The sequence below is a fragment of the Lipophrys pholis genome (genome assembly GCF_963383615.2).
Source record: "Lipophrys pholis genome assembly, chromosome: 8".
In the NCBI taxonomy this organism is placed as follows: domain Eukaryota; kingdom Metazoa; phylum Chordata; class Actinopteri; order Blenniiformes; family Blenniidae; genus Lipophrys; species Lipophrys pholis.
The window spans coordinates 26,737,358-26,752,268 of NC_137630.1; the positions used below are offsets into that span (position 1 = coordinate 26,737,358).

The following is a 14,911-nucleotide window of genomic DNA, read 5'->3' on the forward strand; positions in this document are numbered from 1 at the left end:
TCTACTGTCAAATGACATGTTCGCGGTGGCCGGCCGAATGATGGGTCACTCCTTCCTGCAAGAGTGCATTGTCTTAAGTAGTTGATGAGCGTATGTGTGATTTGAAACCATTCCTCTGTTTCTTATCCAGAAATCTTTTGTATTTTCTGTCACTTTGTCCAACTATTTTTGAGTATTTTTACTTCAAATTTAGACAAACTACAAGAAATTGGCTCCAAAAAGTCATTAAGGTAAATTTCAAGCACATCATTGCTTTACCTACACCAAAACAAATCTTTTACAGAAAAGATAACTACACATTTTATATGTATTCAACATGAGGTTTAATTTTAAAGCAAATTACTTCAGAGCCAAAACAAAAAATTAAATCAAAGCGATAAACTGGAGTAAAAAGTTGAGGAGTGTTTTGTTCTTGCTTTTGTCTCCTGAGAGAAGCTGCAACGCTGCATACCTCTAAAATAGCTACCTTGAAAATTCTAGGCATGTTGAAGCACATACGTGTTTTCATCAACCGGGACTGAACTGGTCTGAGATTTAGTGGTTTTCCTTACAGGATTTGCTTTGGTCACATTGTGGGAGGCAGGAGAATCCTCATGGACGGCTCAGTGCCTGCAGACTCTGAGGAGGCCGAGGAAGAGATCACAGGTAGTCGGCGGGAACTCTTCTTTTAAAAGCTTTCTTTTTAAGTGCCTTGAATTACTTTACAAAAGCAATTTTAGGCACTTCAAACGACCTGAACATGTTAAATTTCTCATTCTATGTTTTTGACACATGCCAGAATGGAGAACGGTGTCAGACCCAAAACAAGCCGGTTGGATCTTTTCCCAAAAACTTCTGCACAAAAACAAAGATTTAAAAAGCCTGTTTCTCAGCGTGGATATCAGACAAGACATCACGGAGCAGGACCAGGCTTTGGTCGCCTTCTATAAGAGAGACACGGTTCAGTGGGCGTCGCCACTTTACTGCAAACTTCAAGGTAAACACTTTGTCACGGAGAAGCTCTGAACAAACAAGTTTACAGAAAAACAAGTCAAGACATATGAGGCATTCCGGCAAGGTTTAACCTTTGCACATTTAAATGGACAAGAAATATTGCAATTATGTGGCTCCTGTGAACTTTCACAATGTTTAAAACAGGTGACTAGATCTGGTTTTTCACCATGACAGAAAGGCAGTGTGCCATGTTTGGGCCAGTCAGAACTATTTATTTACTATCTCAAGTATGGAGGATATTATGTATTTGTTTCTGTAATCACGCTCATGACGGTTGAGTCGGTTCAGTGACTGATGGCTGACTCGCCTGTCCACAGGTGACGTTGCAACAGGAAGCGGGGTCGACCGCCACATGATGTCAACGGTGATTTTCAAGCTTGTGAGCGGATTCCATTTTGACTTAGGTCAGCAGGGAAAAGCTAAGCATGTACACGCTTACACACATGCATGCACTCTTTTTGGAGACATTGCATGTTATTACATTCATTTCATGCAGACCTGCCGCAAACATAGTCATGATTACTACTTATATGTATAACCGAATCGATCGGCCTGCAACAGTTACCACCAAAAGAGCCTATTTAAGTCCATTTTTCAACTGCAACTGCAAACATCCCTTTAAAACATTTGTCATTGCTGCAGGAGGTGGAGCAGTCACCAGAATCTTTGAAGGTGAGCCTGATCACCTCATCCCCTCAGTTTCTGATGAGCTACTATCCAATGACATGTTCGCGGTGGCCGGCCGAATGATGGGTCACTCCTTCCTGCATCACGGGCCGAGTTTCCCGGGACTCAGCCCGGCCATTATTCACATTTTATTTGGGGGTTCGCTGGAGACGACTCCCGTGACAGTTCGGGACTGCCCCGACCTCGACATTCGTGACGCCGTCAAAATGGTGAGTTTAACCAAGATCAGCACGTGGCGAGAGATTCATTACAGCCTTTACACACTCCTGTGCAGGCTGCATGAATAAGCTGTGTTTTTCGTGATGTTTTATTCCAGCTTGATGGAGAAAGCGAATTAAAAGAGTCCATCCATCAGCTGTGTCTGTCCTGGAATCTGCCAGCACCCAATGCCACTAACAGGAAAAGGCTTGCTGAAAAGCTCCTCTTGCATGCTGTAATGTCAAAGTGCATCTTTACCCTCTGCTTCAACTTTGCACCCCATGTCTCCTTCTTTACACCACTGCTGAACACTGCCTCCTCATTCTTATTAGACAATAATGTGAATATTTTGTGAAAATTAACATTAATTGCATTTTTTCCATCTCAAAGCCATGCTCTCAGGCCCCGTGTCTACGACAACGAATACGAGTGTATCCGCAAAACTTTCTTCACTTTTGGGGGGGGGTCTGTTTACACAGCACCACTGTGCGGATGCACTGTATCCGGAAAGTTTTTAATCCGGCTCCCAAAGTTTAAAGATTCTTTCCTGCAGAGACTGCTGGAGGCTACTGCGCCTGTTACTGCGCATGCGCATCTCTCCCCCTCCCACCTGCTCATCCAGTTGTAAACAAATATTTGTCTCTTTAAAAAATGGCAAGTGCTGTTTAATTTCAGTGTAAAAAGCTCAGATTAATGTTTGTGATTGTTAACCTGTATTAGTTTGTTTTGTTCTAAGTTCTCTTTGTGATCAATGACTGCATGCTTATCCACCACTAAAGTTTGTAAATGTTCTTGTTAAACAAGGAAAAAAAAAAAAGTTGTAAACAAACATGGCGGCCGCGTAGTGGTACGACTCGCGGTCCCTATTCTAGTTTTATCGTTCATATCAGTAGTTTTTATAGTTGAGACTCACCCCTGATAGCATCCGATGCGTCACCAGCCCATGTGGATGTCCAGTGCTCTCCAGTTTCTTCACGTTTATAGTGTATTGTTCTCTGCACAGACTTCTGTGTAGTTTCATTACAAAATCAAGCAGCAGCGCCATCCTGTGGCCCGGCATATTAACTACATCGTTGTCTCTATGTCCCCTGCTGCGGTGTAAACGCACTCCTTTTTTTTTTTTAACGGATTAGGCTTTGTCACATGAAACGTTGTCAAGTAAACGGGGCCTCAGAGAGAGTTTGTAAAAACATGCATGATGTAATAGCTATAGGAGAAGTCTTTTGGACATTTCACTGTATTTTGTATCAGAAGGTTTCATTAAGGTCGGCTTTCTGTTGAGATTTTTATAGTAATTATTTAGTTTTTGCAAAAATATAGATATTTTTAGCACGTATATTTAGCACCAAAGCAAAAACAATAACAAAAAAACACTTTAAAGTTGAAATTTGAAAGTTATTATCACACATTTCAAACAACCAACCTGGTTGTAAAAAAAAAAAAGAGAAGAAACTCGAGATTCAGTTTAAAGAAGGATTAAGGAGGACTTGTCTTGTGTCTGTTGTGTCGCAGGTTATTGAGCAAACATGGAGCCAAATCAATCAACTTCGAAAAGGTTTGCAAGAGACTGGCGTGTGGCTGCTGCTCATTCACAGAAGAGACGTGATCCCGGTGTTGTTTCCCAGGGAATCAGAAGCACAGGTCACAGCGCAGGTACTCATGTTAAAACACATCTACTGCAACACAGTCCTCCCTGCACAGGCAGGATCCTCTTTTAGGTAAAGTTACGATAAGTGAGATTTTTGTTCTGTTGTAAATCAACACAATAGCAATATTCACAATGAGACTAATTTTGAGACATTTCAAAAAAAAAGGTATTGTCTTGCAATACATGTTTGCACCACAAGGTGGAGTATTGAGTCACTCAAAGAAGCAACAGAGGAGAGGTTTTCTGAAACCCTTGGCTACTGCACAGAGGGCCAGTCCTGCCCTGGACTTCGAGATGACACTTTTATTGTGCACAAACAAAAGCTGCTGATGAGTCATGTGCACAATTATCAAAATACAACAAAATCTAAATCCACTGACTTTAATTTGAGTGAAGACAGTGATGAATTAGTGTGAAATACATGCTACAGTTAGCTTAAGTTCCTATTATATAAATACTCAACTTTACCAATATTTGTATATCTCAATATCGTTTAATAGCGTGTAACAATTTTTAACATAAGCTTGTCATTTAACCAGTCAAAACTTTCCTCATAATTTTTAGTTTCGAAAATGACAAAATGACAATAGACAGTGTGCACACAATGCACCCGCCCACCCCAATAAAAACCTGCCAAAATCTCACACTCTGTAGAAACTCGTTCAAACCATCAATCTTCTATCTGTTATACAATCTGAGGGTACCCTCCTTTTTCTTTCGCCATCTGCGATCTGTTCCAGTTCAATGAGATGGTAAAAACTGTTGCTGTGTTTCAGGTGATCCTAGACTGCATTGTATGGCCTTCGTCTCTCACCATCATCTTTGAGAGCTATGAGGACGATGAAGATGAAGAGTGTGGCATGGAGGACGTGCGTCGAGTGTCCGGCTACTTGAAAACGTTTATTGAAAATGGTACGCACCTGTTTCTAAAGAAGTATTTCTCAGTACACACTGAAGTGTGTTTAACACTTCTGAACTGATCGCAGCTTCTGCGGCCGAGCTGAGGAGCCTGATCAAGTTTTGGATCGGATGGGAGCTGCCAGCCAGAGAGATGAAGGTCGAGATAGTGGAGGCCACGTTTCCCTCGGCTCTGACATGCTTTGAGAAGCTGAGACTTCCGAGACATCACAGGGCGTACGCGACGTTTCGCCAGGACCTGAGCGCCTGCATCGCACATCACTCCAGTGGCTTTGGCTGCCGGTGAAAAGAGACACTATGAACTGTGATGAACCTTCAAATGTGAAACTTTTCAATGTTTTAAAAATATCTTTTTGTTTGTGTGGAATATTTGGTTCCTAAACAACATTTTGATCTGAAGAAAGTTGTATGTCTTGAGTTGTACTGGATTTAAAGCCCTTAAAATGTGTATATGTGTCCTCATTAAAGTTTAATACATCTCTGAAACAAAGTCTACATCAGATAAAAGTCTAATTATTTTAGGTTTTGTCTTGTAAGTTTGTTAGCCAACCACAATCAGTACAGTGAGGATGGTTAAGATTTCTTTATTTTTTTTATTTTAAGACATGCAAACTGAAGACTGCCAGCATCATTTCCCAAAGAAATCACTCAAAGGTTTTTGTACTTGATTCAAAAAAATAAATAAATCCACTTCTTTCTTAGAAATGAACAAGATTTCTGCGAGTAATGACAGACTAGCTGAATGAAGGGGGGACGTCTGGAGTGATTTAATTGAGGGAAAAAAAACACTTAGAAGTAGTGTTTGGACTCAATGGAGCTGGTAGAATCAGAATATATCGTCCTATATTCATGTTAACAGCAGTAAATTTGTTGGAGAGGCTGTTAATGCACATTGAAGTCACCGAAAAGCATCAAACTTTGGCATATTTAGTGGCGTTCATTATCAATTATACCCACATGAGGGCAGCAGACGTGAATAAACACACCGTCAGACTATCCTCATCTGCTCTTTTCTCTGTCTGCACACAAACAAGTGGCTCCAGTCCATTTCTTCTCAATTCCTTCCCGGCCATTAACCACATCTAAGTGACCTTTAACTGCCAGACAAAAGGTCCCTTGATGTCCCGGTAATGAAGCTAGAATTACACAGAAACTTCAGTGGTTACTACTGCTGCCTGCCAGCAAGAGCTCCCGTCTGTGTTGGGTCTGCATGTTCTCCCTGGGAGAGGATCTCATGAGTGTGTATTTCTCTGTCCTCGCTCTGTGTTCAGGTGAAACGATCTTCCTCCCTGCGGATGTGATCTAGTGTTTACATATGATTAAGCACATTCGGTCTTTACACCGATTGCTTTGTAAAGGCCTCTGATAGCATGACGGTCGGGACGTGTGTGTAAAGTTTAGGACAAAAGGTTAAACAACAACCAACGAGTTCGAGAGACACACTTCTTTTCCACTTTTTACCTTTTTTTTACTCACAAAATATAAATTGTCTCAACCACAGAGGACAAACTAGTTTTTAGTTCCCTCCCACCTCTCCCTCCCACCTCTCACTCTCTGACTCATTGTTTTCAGACTGAAGTAGGAACCACAGAAGCTCCTCCCTTCCAGTATATCCAGCACTTTGAGGCACTCGCTTTCTGTCACTGGATCCAACCTCCAGTAGGTTTTGAACCAGGACCAGCTTTCCTCCTGACAAAGTGTGTCTGACTTCGGCCCGCCGGCTTCCTGAACACACCCTGGTGCTGCAGGCCCACGTCTCCGAGCAGTAAGTCAAACTCCAACCTGCCAATCAGCACAGACCGCCGGCAGCAGCTTCCGACTGCAAGTAAGTAACGCGAAAAGAGCTTCAGCTTTTCTCTTTGCTTTTATTTACATATGCTGTCTCTTCTTCTGAGGTATGTTGACGCAGTTAAATAAAAGGTTAAACTTCTCACTGAATCTCCTGCTGAGAATATTGTCCTGTAAAGTGTTTTAAGGTCATAAACAGGCGTCCTTATCTGCAGTAGACATCACCGCTCACCTCTCCTATTAAAGCATTCCTGCACAAACTATCTGAGCTGCGGCAGGTTTAAACATGAAGCGACTGTTGGAGTGGAAGAGAAAACCTCCACAGGAAGACTGCAAATAACTCAACACATGATCACAGAGCTAAACCTGTTTGTACTGCAACAAGAGTGACCAAACACTACCTGGCTGATAATCCTTAATGTGACATTATCAGGTCACATGAGAGTCACGTGAGATGTCCTATTACAAAAAGCACAGAAGCTCACGTCCAACTTAGATTCCCTCACTTTCAAAATCACTATAAAAACACACGAGGGACAGAAGGAAAGTTATTTGAGATGTGAAGTCTGACTTTCCACACCAGGCTGCTGCAAAACTCTAATATCCCCCCTTTTTTTATTTTCTTGCTGCCTCGTACAAAAACATTCCAGACATTTCAGCTTTTACTGGCATTTGTACTTTCTGGGTCTGTAAAATACACAAACGCAAACGCAAATCCTTCACATGGCAGATTTCCAAAAACACCAGCTTGGTTTCGTGTGGCTGCCACCTTTAAATTTGAGTCATTTCCATCGTTTCAATAATTTTTTTTTTTTTTACATGATTGACTAAAACTCAGTAATATGACAGGTAGAAGTATAGAGTTGAAAAAGATGAGTGATGATCAAGCAACACCACCAATTTCCGGTCATTTATAAGTAACTTTTCTCACTGAGTAACTGAGAAAATAAACATTTAAGGTTAATTGAAGGGTGTCCATTATTAGATGGGATCGACTCATGTTCCCTGTGCTAGAAGATAGATGAATGATAAATCACAGGAATTGTTTAAATATCAATAATTTGGATGATTTTCATCAACAATTCTGGGTCGGATCAAAAGTCAATCCCACTAAAATTGACATAAAACGTTGCTGCTTGGAAGTTGAAAAGCCCAGTGAAGGTGAAAGGAGCCAATAATATGCACATTTACTGCTATATAAATAACAGTAATAAACAGAGGAAGAGATCCTGATACTCCCCGGTTCCTCTGGGCGAGTCACATAGAAACAGGAAATATGTGCTGGAGTCTTAGGAAACACTTTCATACTGCAGCTTCTCACTTGTGTCGAGTTCATTACTTCACTAAGAAGTGATGTGGAGTGGTGGGACATCCTGCACCGGGCGGCGCTCAGGAACAGTGGCGGCTGGTGATAAATATTTGAGGTGGGGCTCTTTATTATTATTTAATTTCAGCCAATGTTAACTTCATTTAAACACAGTGCGTTTATAAACCACTTTACAACAATCTTACCTGTTTTAGATTGAGAGGCCGCCGGTGATAAAACAATATAGTTCTTTTAAACAGCTAGTGAATAGAGAGCACCTATGAATAGGACTCTTTTATTACCAACCTTGTAAACAAATACAAGCAGAACCTTAGTGCCTTTTAGAAAATGAATATGTTTTGGGGCTGGTTTACTTGAAATGACAGTCTGAGTATAATGGGTTATACCAAAAGGGACCTCTCTGGACTTCGAGCTCTTCTTTGGCCTTGAAGAGAAGGTACCTGGAACACACAAGCACACAGTGAGAAATGGACTTTTTCAAGGTTAAATATTGAACAGCTCTTCAACAACTTCACACAGGGCAACTGAAGTCCAACAACAATGCAGGTATTCAAAGTGTCTTTCCCCAAATCCAGCTTCGGTCCTGAATTTGAGCCAGCCTAAAAGTCTCTCCAGATTCATGTATTGTGTGTCTGAGTATGTTACTTAGTTTGGTCATATGTCTTGTTCCAGTTACTACCAAGTATTTCTGGCTAGGAAGTCTGCCTGTATCCAGGCTTCCTGAGACACTTTGGTTGTGCCGATTGTCATTCTGGATAATAAATCTCAAGGAGGATTTCGACTGTGAACTTCACCTGTCTGTCTCTCTGGTGTTATTGGAGATCAGTCCCAGCAATCCCAGCTACTCAGGCAGCTGGGATTCTTCCTATTCTTCGGTTTTCTCCGGCCCCTCCGGCTGGGCTTTGGCTCCTCAAGCTCCTCATTCTCCACCGGGACCTCCAGCTTGCGAGGCCTCTCCGTTCCCTCCGGCTCCTGAGATTCCTCCGGCTGCTCAGACTCCTGCAGCAAGTGAAGGAGCTTCACCAAATGGTTATTTCTACTCCATGTCCCCCGGCTGGGGTTTGGCTCCTCCATCTCCTGATACTCTTCGGGTTTCTGCGCCTCCTCCAACTCCTGAGACTCCTCGAGGCGCTGAGGCTCTTCCAACCGCAGAAACCTCTGTCTTCTCTGTCCCCTCCGGCTGGGCTTCGGCTCCTCAAACTGCTGATGCTCCACCAGGACCTCCGGCAGCTGAGGCTCCCCCTGTCCCCTCAGGCTCCTGACATTCGTCCGGCTGTTGAGAGTCCTCCAGCTGCTGAGGCGACTCAAGCCTCTGAGGCTGCACATGCTTTTGATACCTTCCTTTTCTCCGGCTCCTCCGGCTGGGCTTCGGCTCCTGAAGCTGCTGATGCTCCACCAAGACCTCTGGCAGCTTGGCTCCTAAGACTCCTCCGACAGCTGAGACTTCTCTAGCTTCTGAGGTGCCTCTGGCCCTTGAGGTTCCTCCAGCACCTGATGTTCCTCAGGTTGCTGACGTTCCTCTGTCTTCTCCGGCTCCCGAGCCTCCTCCAACGCCTGAGAATCCTCAAGCTTCTGAGGCTCTTCCAGCAACTGAAGCCTCTGAAGCCTCTGAAGCCTCTGACTTCTCCGTCTCCTCCGGCTGGGCTTCGGCTCCTGATGCTCCACCAGGAGGTCCGGCAGCTGAGCTCCAGGAGTCATTGGTGCCATCGTCATCGTTGTTGTTTGTTGATTCCCTGTGCAGAAAGTAAGCAAAAAGAAATGAGAAAAGAGATGAAAAATGTAGTATTTCTTTAAGAATATACAAAGCTGGTGTTGAACAAAGCTAAACTGTTATGCTAAAGAAGTTGAAGTAGTTAAAATACCAGAAGTTTTAAAAAGGGACAGAGCCCAAAAGGCCAGGACACTTTTGTATTTGTAATGTTTCTTCTTCTTATTGTTTCTTATTCCTCTGCATCATTAGAGCCAAATATGACCCCTAAACTCGCTCAAAAACTCACCAAATGTAGTATTATCATAGGGAGATCAACCAAAACTGAATTGTTCATCCCATCAAGACCTACAAATCACATGCTGATATGCCTTCCCTAAATCCAACAGGAAGTCTGCAATTTGCCTTTCAAAATAAGATTTTCACTGAAAAAAGGCCTCTGAGGGCGAATATCATTTCGGCTTCAAAACACGATTAAATGAAAGGGGAAGCAACTAATTTGTAGACCTGTGACTGTTTACACAAAACTTTAACACCTATTTTTTTCTTTAAGATTTAGAAAATAAATAATTCAATGACGGATGAATAAAAATAAACCTCTCAAGTCTGAAGTCTCACTGTCACTTGTATTTGTATTTTTGCCATCAACCAACTCAACGATCACTTCCAGTTTTATAAATACTGCCATTTTGTTCGCAATAAATGACTTTTCTACTGATTTAATCTCAAACTGCACAGGTCTGAAAGTCAACAGTTGCTATATCAGCACCCAATAATACATTTTGTGAATAATACATATCAGTTTGTGATCTGTAGCCGTCCGTTTCTGTAAATATGAAGAAATGTTAGATGATTCAGCAACATCCCAAAACGTTGCCACATGTCAACAAAAAAACAAAAAAAAAGATTCATGCAAATGCAGTAGTTAAGCCCCACGTTCACTGAAAAGGTCTACGTCATGAAGACAAAACATTTAACATTTAAAAATGACATTTCAGTAGAAAAGCACAGTTGATTTTCTATTAACCCACAATTGTATTTCTACTGCAACTAAAAATGCTATTAAACTATTGTAGAAATATTTAACAAACGAAGGCAAATTGAACACCACATATTTAATATCGTACTTCTTGTACAAGTTGTCCCAGTGGTCGTTTAGATCAGGAGTGTCAATTTTAAGGCTCATGGCTCAAAAATCTGTCAATCTGACCCACCAAAATAAATGTCAAAGATAGATTTCCTAACAAATTTCTTTAGAGTAACGGACAAAACACAACACAAGCCAAGATACTGATGATGCTGACTTAAAAGCCAGTAAAATTGGTAGTGATTTGGGGGGTTTCGTGAAAATACAGACATTTTTATAACATGCACTCTTCAAATTAAAACTTTGTTATTGAACTTTTTATTTGAAAAACAAGTACACAGATTATACATGTTGCGCACACCTTTGTGTTCACCAGTGTTTTTAACACTTGGCCTGAATGAAATAGCATTGAAAGGTGAAATATATAAATTAACTTCAATAAATGAATAAACAAAAAGGGAAAAATCAAAGCAACTATTAGAGCTCTTATATATTCACCATCCTCCAGGTATTACCTATCCTGTATACAAATATCCAAACTTGCAAGCATAATAATGAATATATAATAGAACAAAAGACAAACAATAATGATTATAATAACGGGTTTGTCCACCACTATAAATCCACCTCTCACATCTGACTGCAAATTCATTCTCTCTTCTGCTCTACACGCCTAAATTCTGGAAGTAGTCTCTGATAAACCCGGCAGCGAGGAGACGCATTCTGCCATCTGTACCCAGGCTGTGGTGATCTGCTCGTGCCAGAAGCTCAAACACAAACAAAGAGTCAACAGCAACAACAACCTGTTGCCTTTGACACAGATTATTCTTCACCAAACACACGTTCCCTCGTGTTTCATGTGTAGTTCAGAATGTGACCTGTATCACACGTTCTGGTTACATATTTAGTCTCTTCTTCATCATTCACCAACGACTGACCACAGTGTTGTTCATTACTTTGACGCAGGATGCCTTTTGGAGGAGGGAACAAGTGTCCTCGCTGCGGGAAGAACGTCTACGCTGCGGAGCAAGTCATCGGAGCTGGGAGCGTAAGGAAGACACATCAGCACACACATCAGCACACACGCCCATGCATGCATCAAACAGGCGTCTCCTTAAATAAATCTTGCATGTGTTTTCAGTCATGGCATAAGATTGGATGTTTCACCTGCGCCACATGCGGGAAGAGCCTCGAGTCGACCACTTTAGCCGACAAGGACGGACAAATCTACTGCAAAAGTAAAGATACCACACACACACACCCCCGTCACAATAAGAGCTGACAATATGTGGCAGTATTACCTTCACACACACATTTAATTCATCTTTTTCACCACTAACACTTGACACGGGTCCTATTTTACATGGATAAACTGAATGCACTGCAGATTCTCAGTTGTATAGCGGGTCAGTTGGATGATTTTTCACAGCGTGATTCAATTTGGTATTGAATTTTTAAGAATAAATAATTACTATAGATGTGAAACAAAGCATGTGTGGCTTGTAGAATAATAGAATAGAATAGAATACAATAGAATACAATACAATACAATACAATACAATACAATACACTGAGCAGTTTTCAGTTTTACTATAGACAGTGTATGATATTCAGCATGATGTGTGACTGCTAAAATTGTATGATTGTCAAATATGAGCAGAAGGGAAGAGAAGCTTGAATTAATAGTTTGATAAAAAGAAATCAGAAGAGGAACTGGACTGAGTGTAGCTGATTGTAATGAACACAAGTTTACAGTAGGGGGCCTCAGAGAGCCTTACAAACAGAAAATTCCACTCAACAATGAAGTAGTCAGAGATTGAAGTGGAAGTTACCGGCTTGACAAAACATCACACTTAAATATTGTTTTTCATGCAACACAGTAAAGACAACCATACTGACGTGTACTTATTTTCCTCACATGTCAGCGAGAATAACCTGAAGCCGACTTTTCAACCTCTCAGGTCGATCATTGAGAGATCTGTTCAAACACTCGTGGTCTCACTCCTTCATCGACAGACACTTTCAAAAGTCAGCTCTAATCTAAAAAAGAAGTGTATTGTAGTGTTTTTAACCCATGTGAACCTAATATTGGCAACCTGTAACTTTGAATGAATGTCATATTGATCAGATCTTCATGAGACAGAATAATTTTCCAGCATAAAGCGACAGAAAGACAGATTTCATCAAGCAGAAGGGAGTTACACGAAGAAATAAAAAATAAATAAATAAATACAGAAATGGCCAATTTTAAACATGGAAACAATAAGTCCAAATGATCAAAGCTCCTACGTGCCACAATCAACCACAAAATATCCACAAGATAAATCTAAACTACATTTGAGACTTCAGGCATCAAAAGAGGCTGACTGCAGAAACTTCTAAAACTGGTCAACACACAGTCCAGAGGAAGAATTTCAAGAGTCTTTGTGATTTGACCTTTGACTTCCAATCAGCGAGAATGTTTTAGAATAGATTTTAATGATGACGACTTATAAAAGTCACCCATCACTAACCTGTAAGTTTTTTGTTGTTGTTGAAAATAGTTTCCACTGAGTCTTCTTTAACCTGTTTTCTTCTTGTTTTAGTCACAGTCAATGAACGACAACTTCTCCCTTAAACTTTAGAAAGCAACTGGAAACCTCACCAGACTCCTGCTTCTCCTAGATTTTTCCTTTTTTTAAACAAACATTTGCAAGAAGGAAAGATGAAACTTCACCTTTTTCAACACGTTTCTGCAAAAATCCTTAGATTATTGACAGGTTTTGTGAAAGTAGAAAGTCGTAGAGGAAGTAAAACACTTAGAGGAAGTGACTTTCTCACACAATGACACTGATGACAACTTGTAATAGCAGTTGCGTTGAATGACCTTCAATAGACTGGGTGTGGATTTAAATAACTGGGGACGAAGCCTGACATTATCAGACCTGGTTTTAGAATAATGCTGAGTGGTAATCCCAATGCGTTTGATTTCCACAGGCTGCTACGGGAAACAGTTCGGTCCGAAAGGGTTCGGGTACGGTGTGGGAGCGGGGACGCTCTCTCACACACAGTGAAGCTCACCTGCTCCGCACGTCGCTGTGGGCGGCTGCAGTTCCGTTCCTGTCCGGCAGAGGCCGCGCTGCTGCCGGCTGCTCCATCCGGCTGGAAAGCTTTATAGAGAAAACGGCAAAAAAAATTGACACAGAAGATAAAAATATAAATTTTCTCACGTTTGGTCAGAGGTTTAATGCAACCTAATATATAGATATGATTAATCCCTCGAACGATGCCTCTCTGTTTTGCAGTTGCTTTAAATGATCATTTCTAATCATAATTTTTATCAACGCACCTTCTTTGTGGCACACTTTGCAAACAGCATGATAATAAATGAATTTCAAACGCTGAGAGCTTTCGTGTTTGCTTATCGTTAAAGATGCGTCACATTCAGTTCTGGTGGAAAACGAGCATATTGAAACTTATCTTGGTCACACGTCCATGGTTTGGTTTTGGGCTTGAGGGTCATTCAATTGTCTTGAATGTCTTTTCTAATTACTTATGATTATCTAAGCACTCATAATGGCCATTGGCAAAACAGAAAATACATGTCTGACATGAGGATTGAACCACTCCTCTGCACCAGATTAAGTAACTTTAAGAGCTTGAGAAAAAAAAGAAAAAAAAAAGGTGTGTGACTGTTGATACCCATTGAAATCATTCACGTAACTTTTAAGTTACTTAAGGAACCCAGGAAGGAAAACAGCATGAAGTAGAAGGAGATTGAACACATCATTCAGCAATCCACCTCAATATTTAAGTTTTTTAAAACCACCATGAGATCAGACAGGGACTTGTACATGTTTCAAATAATTTTAGTGTGCATACCAGACGTCACTCCACATCAGGAAACTGAGCCAGTATAATCAGTCCACCTAAACAATACACGTCAGAGCTATTTTTAAAAGTAGATGTATATAGGAAACGGTCTGGGTTTTACATTTAGTGTATCTGCGTTGGCAAATCTTGAACTTGTGAGTTTACACGGCACGTTTTCAGTAGGTTTACAAAGATTGATGCCACATCCGACCATATCAGTAGTAAATGTCAAACACGTAACTATATCTTCAGACAAACAGTATAAGTTATATATTCTGACCTGTTGAGGTTTACTGTACTCATTTATTTAAAGTACTTACTGTGGAGAGTCAAAGCTTGTATGTCTCAGTAACATGGTTTGGAAAGCTACTTTTACCACACTACATCAGTCAAGTTCTCGTATTTCTTTGCATATTTCATGCGATAATATGAATTATAATATCTTTCTACACAACAACAACCATCCTGAATCTATTATTTTGGGGTCTGTCAGGCTTCACCCTGGCTGAATGTGTATCCTTCTGCGAACTTCACCCAGAATTTCTAAACTCATTCTTATCTTCTTGAGGTGTTACAGCCTATCATAACAGACGTATCAGCGTTACCTATTGACCTGGGGTTTTATCAGGGTTCAGGTAGTGACAGACTGAACTGTACGAATGAGAGAAGCTGGAACAGAGGTCGCACCAACTCATGTAATCTGCC

The 14,911-nt window shown here is 41.0% G+C and overlaps 2 protein-coding genes across 3 annotated transcripts; both read left to right on the forward strand.

Annotated features, from left to right (window-relative positions):
- Nucleotides 1–521: 521 nt before the first annotated feature.
- LOC308113895 (uncharacterized protein) lies at nucleotides 522–4,927 on the forward strand. Its single transcript, XM_080470437.1, has 7 exons — nucleotides 522–645; nucleotides 779–976; nucleotides 1,311–1,397; nucleotides 1,636–1,889; nucleotides 3,391–3,531; nucleotides 4,303–4,438; nucleotides 4,513–4,927. The coding sequence occupies exons 1-7, from the start codon at nucleotides 594–596 to the stop codon at nucleotides 4,728–4,730; spliced, it is 1,086 nt and encodes a 361-aa protein (XP_080326563.1). The 5' UTR covers nucleotides 522–593; the 3' UTR covers nucleotides 4,731–4,927.
- A 595-nt stretch (nucleotides 4,928–5,522) lies between these two features.
- LOC308113798 (cysteine and glycine-rich protein 1-like) lies at nucleotides 5,523–13,738 on the forward strand. 2 transcript variants are annotated; one of them, XM_080470275.1, is made up of 5 exons: nucleotides 5,523–5,715; nucleotides 6,017–6,269; nucleotides 11,321–11,402; nucleotides 11,496–11,592; nucleotides 13,331–13,738. In XM_080470275.1, exons 3-5 carry the CDS (start codon nucleotides 11,322–11,324, stop codon nucleotides 13,405–13,407), a joined length of 255 nt encoding a protein of 84 aa, XP_080326401.1. In that variant the 5' UTR covers nucleotides 5,523–5,715; nucleotides 6,017–6,269; nucleotide 11,321; the 3' UTR covers nucleotides 13,408–13,738. The 2 variants fall into 2 exon arrangements, with proteins under 2 accessions (XP_080326401.1, XP_080326400.1); XM_080470274.1 differs by lacking the exon at nucleotides 5,523–5,715 and having other exon boundaries at nucleotides 5,994–6,269.
- The last annotated feature ends 1,173 nt before the right edge of the window (nucleotides 13,739–14,911 follow it).

Excerpts from the sequence above, each read along its gene's own strand:
- LOC308113895 (XM_080470437.1), top strand. The coding sequence starts at position 594 with ATGGACGGCTCAGTGCCTGCAGACTCTGAGGAGGCCGAGGAAGAGATC. Across the intron at positions 646-778 it reads GGCCGAGGAAGAGATCACAG|AATGGAGAACGGTGTCAGAC; the intron begins GTAGTCGGCGGG and ends GACACATGCCAG. Across the intron at positions 3,532-4,302 it reads AAGCACAGGTCACAGCGCAG|GTGATCCTAGACTGCATTGT; the intron begins GTACTCATGTTA and ends GCTGTGTTTCAG.
- LOC308113798 (XM_080470275.1), top strand. The coding sequence starts at position 11,322 with ATGCCTTTTGGAGGAGGGAACAAGTGTCCTCGCTGCGGGAAGAACGTC. Across the intron at positions 11,403-11,495 it reads AAGTCATCGGAGCTGGGAGC|TCATGGCATAAGATTGGATG; the intron begins GTAAGGAAGACA and ends ATGTGTTTTCAG. Across the intron at positions 11,593-13,330 it reads CGGACAAATCTACTGCAAAA|GCTGCTACGGGAAACAGTTC; the intron begins GTAAAGATACCA and ends TGATTTCCACAG.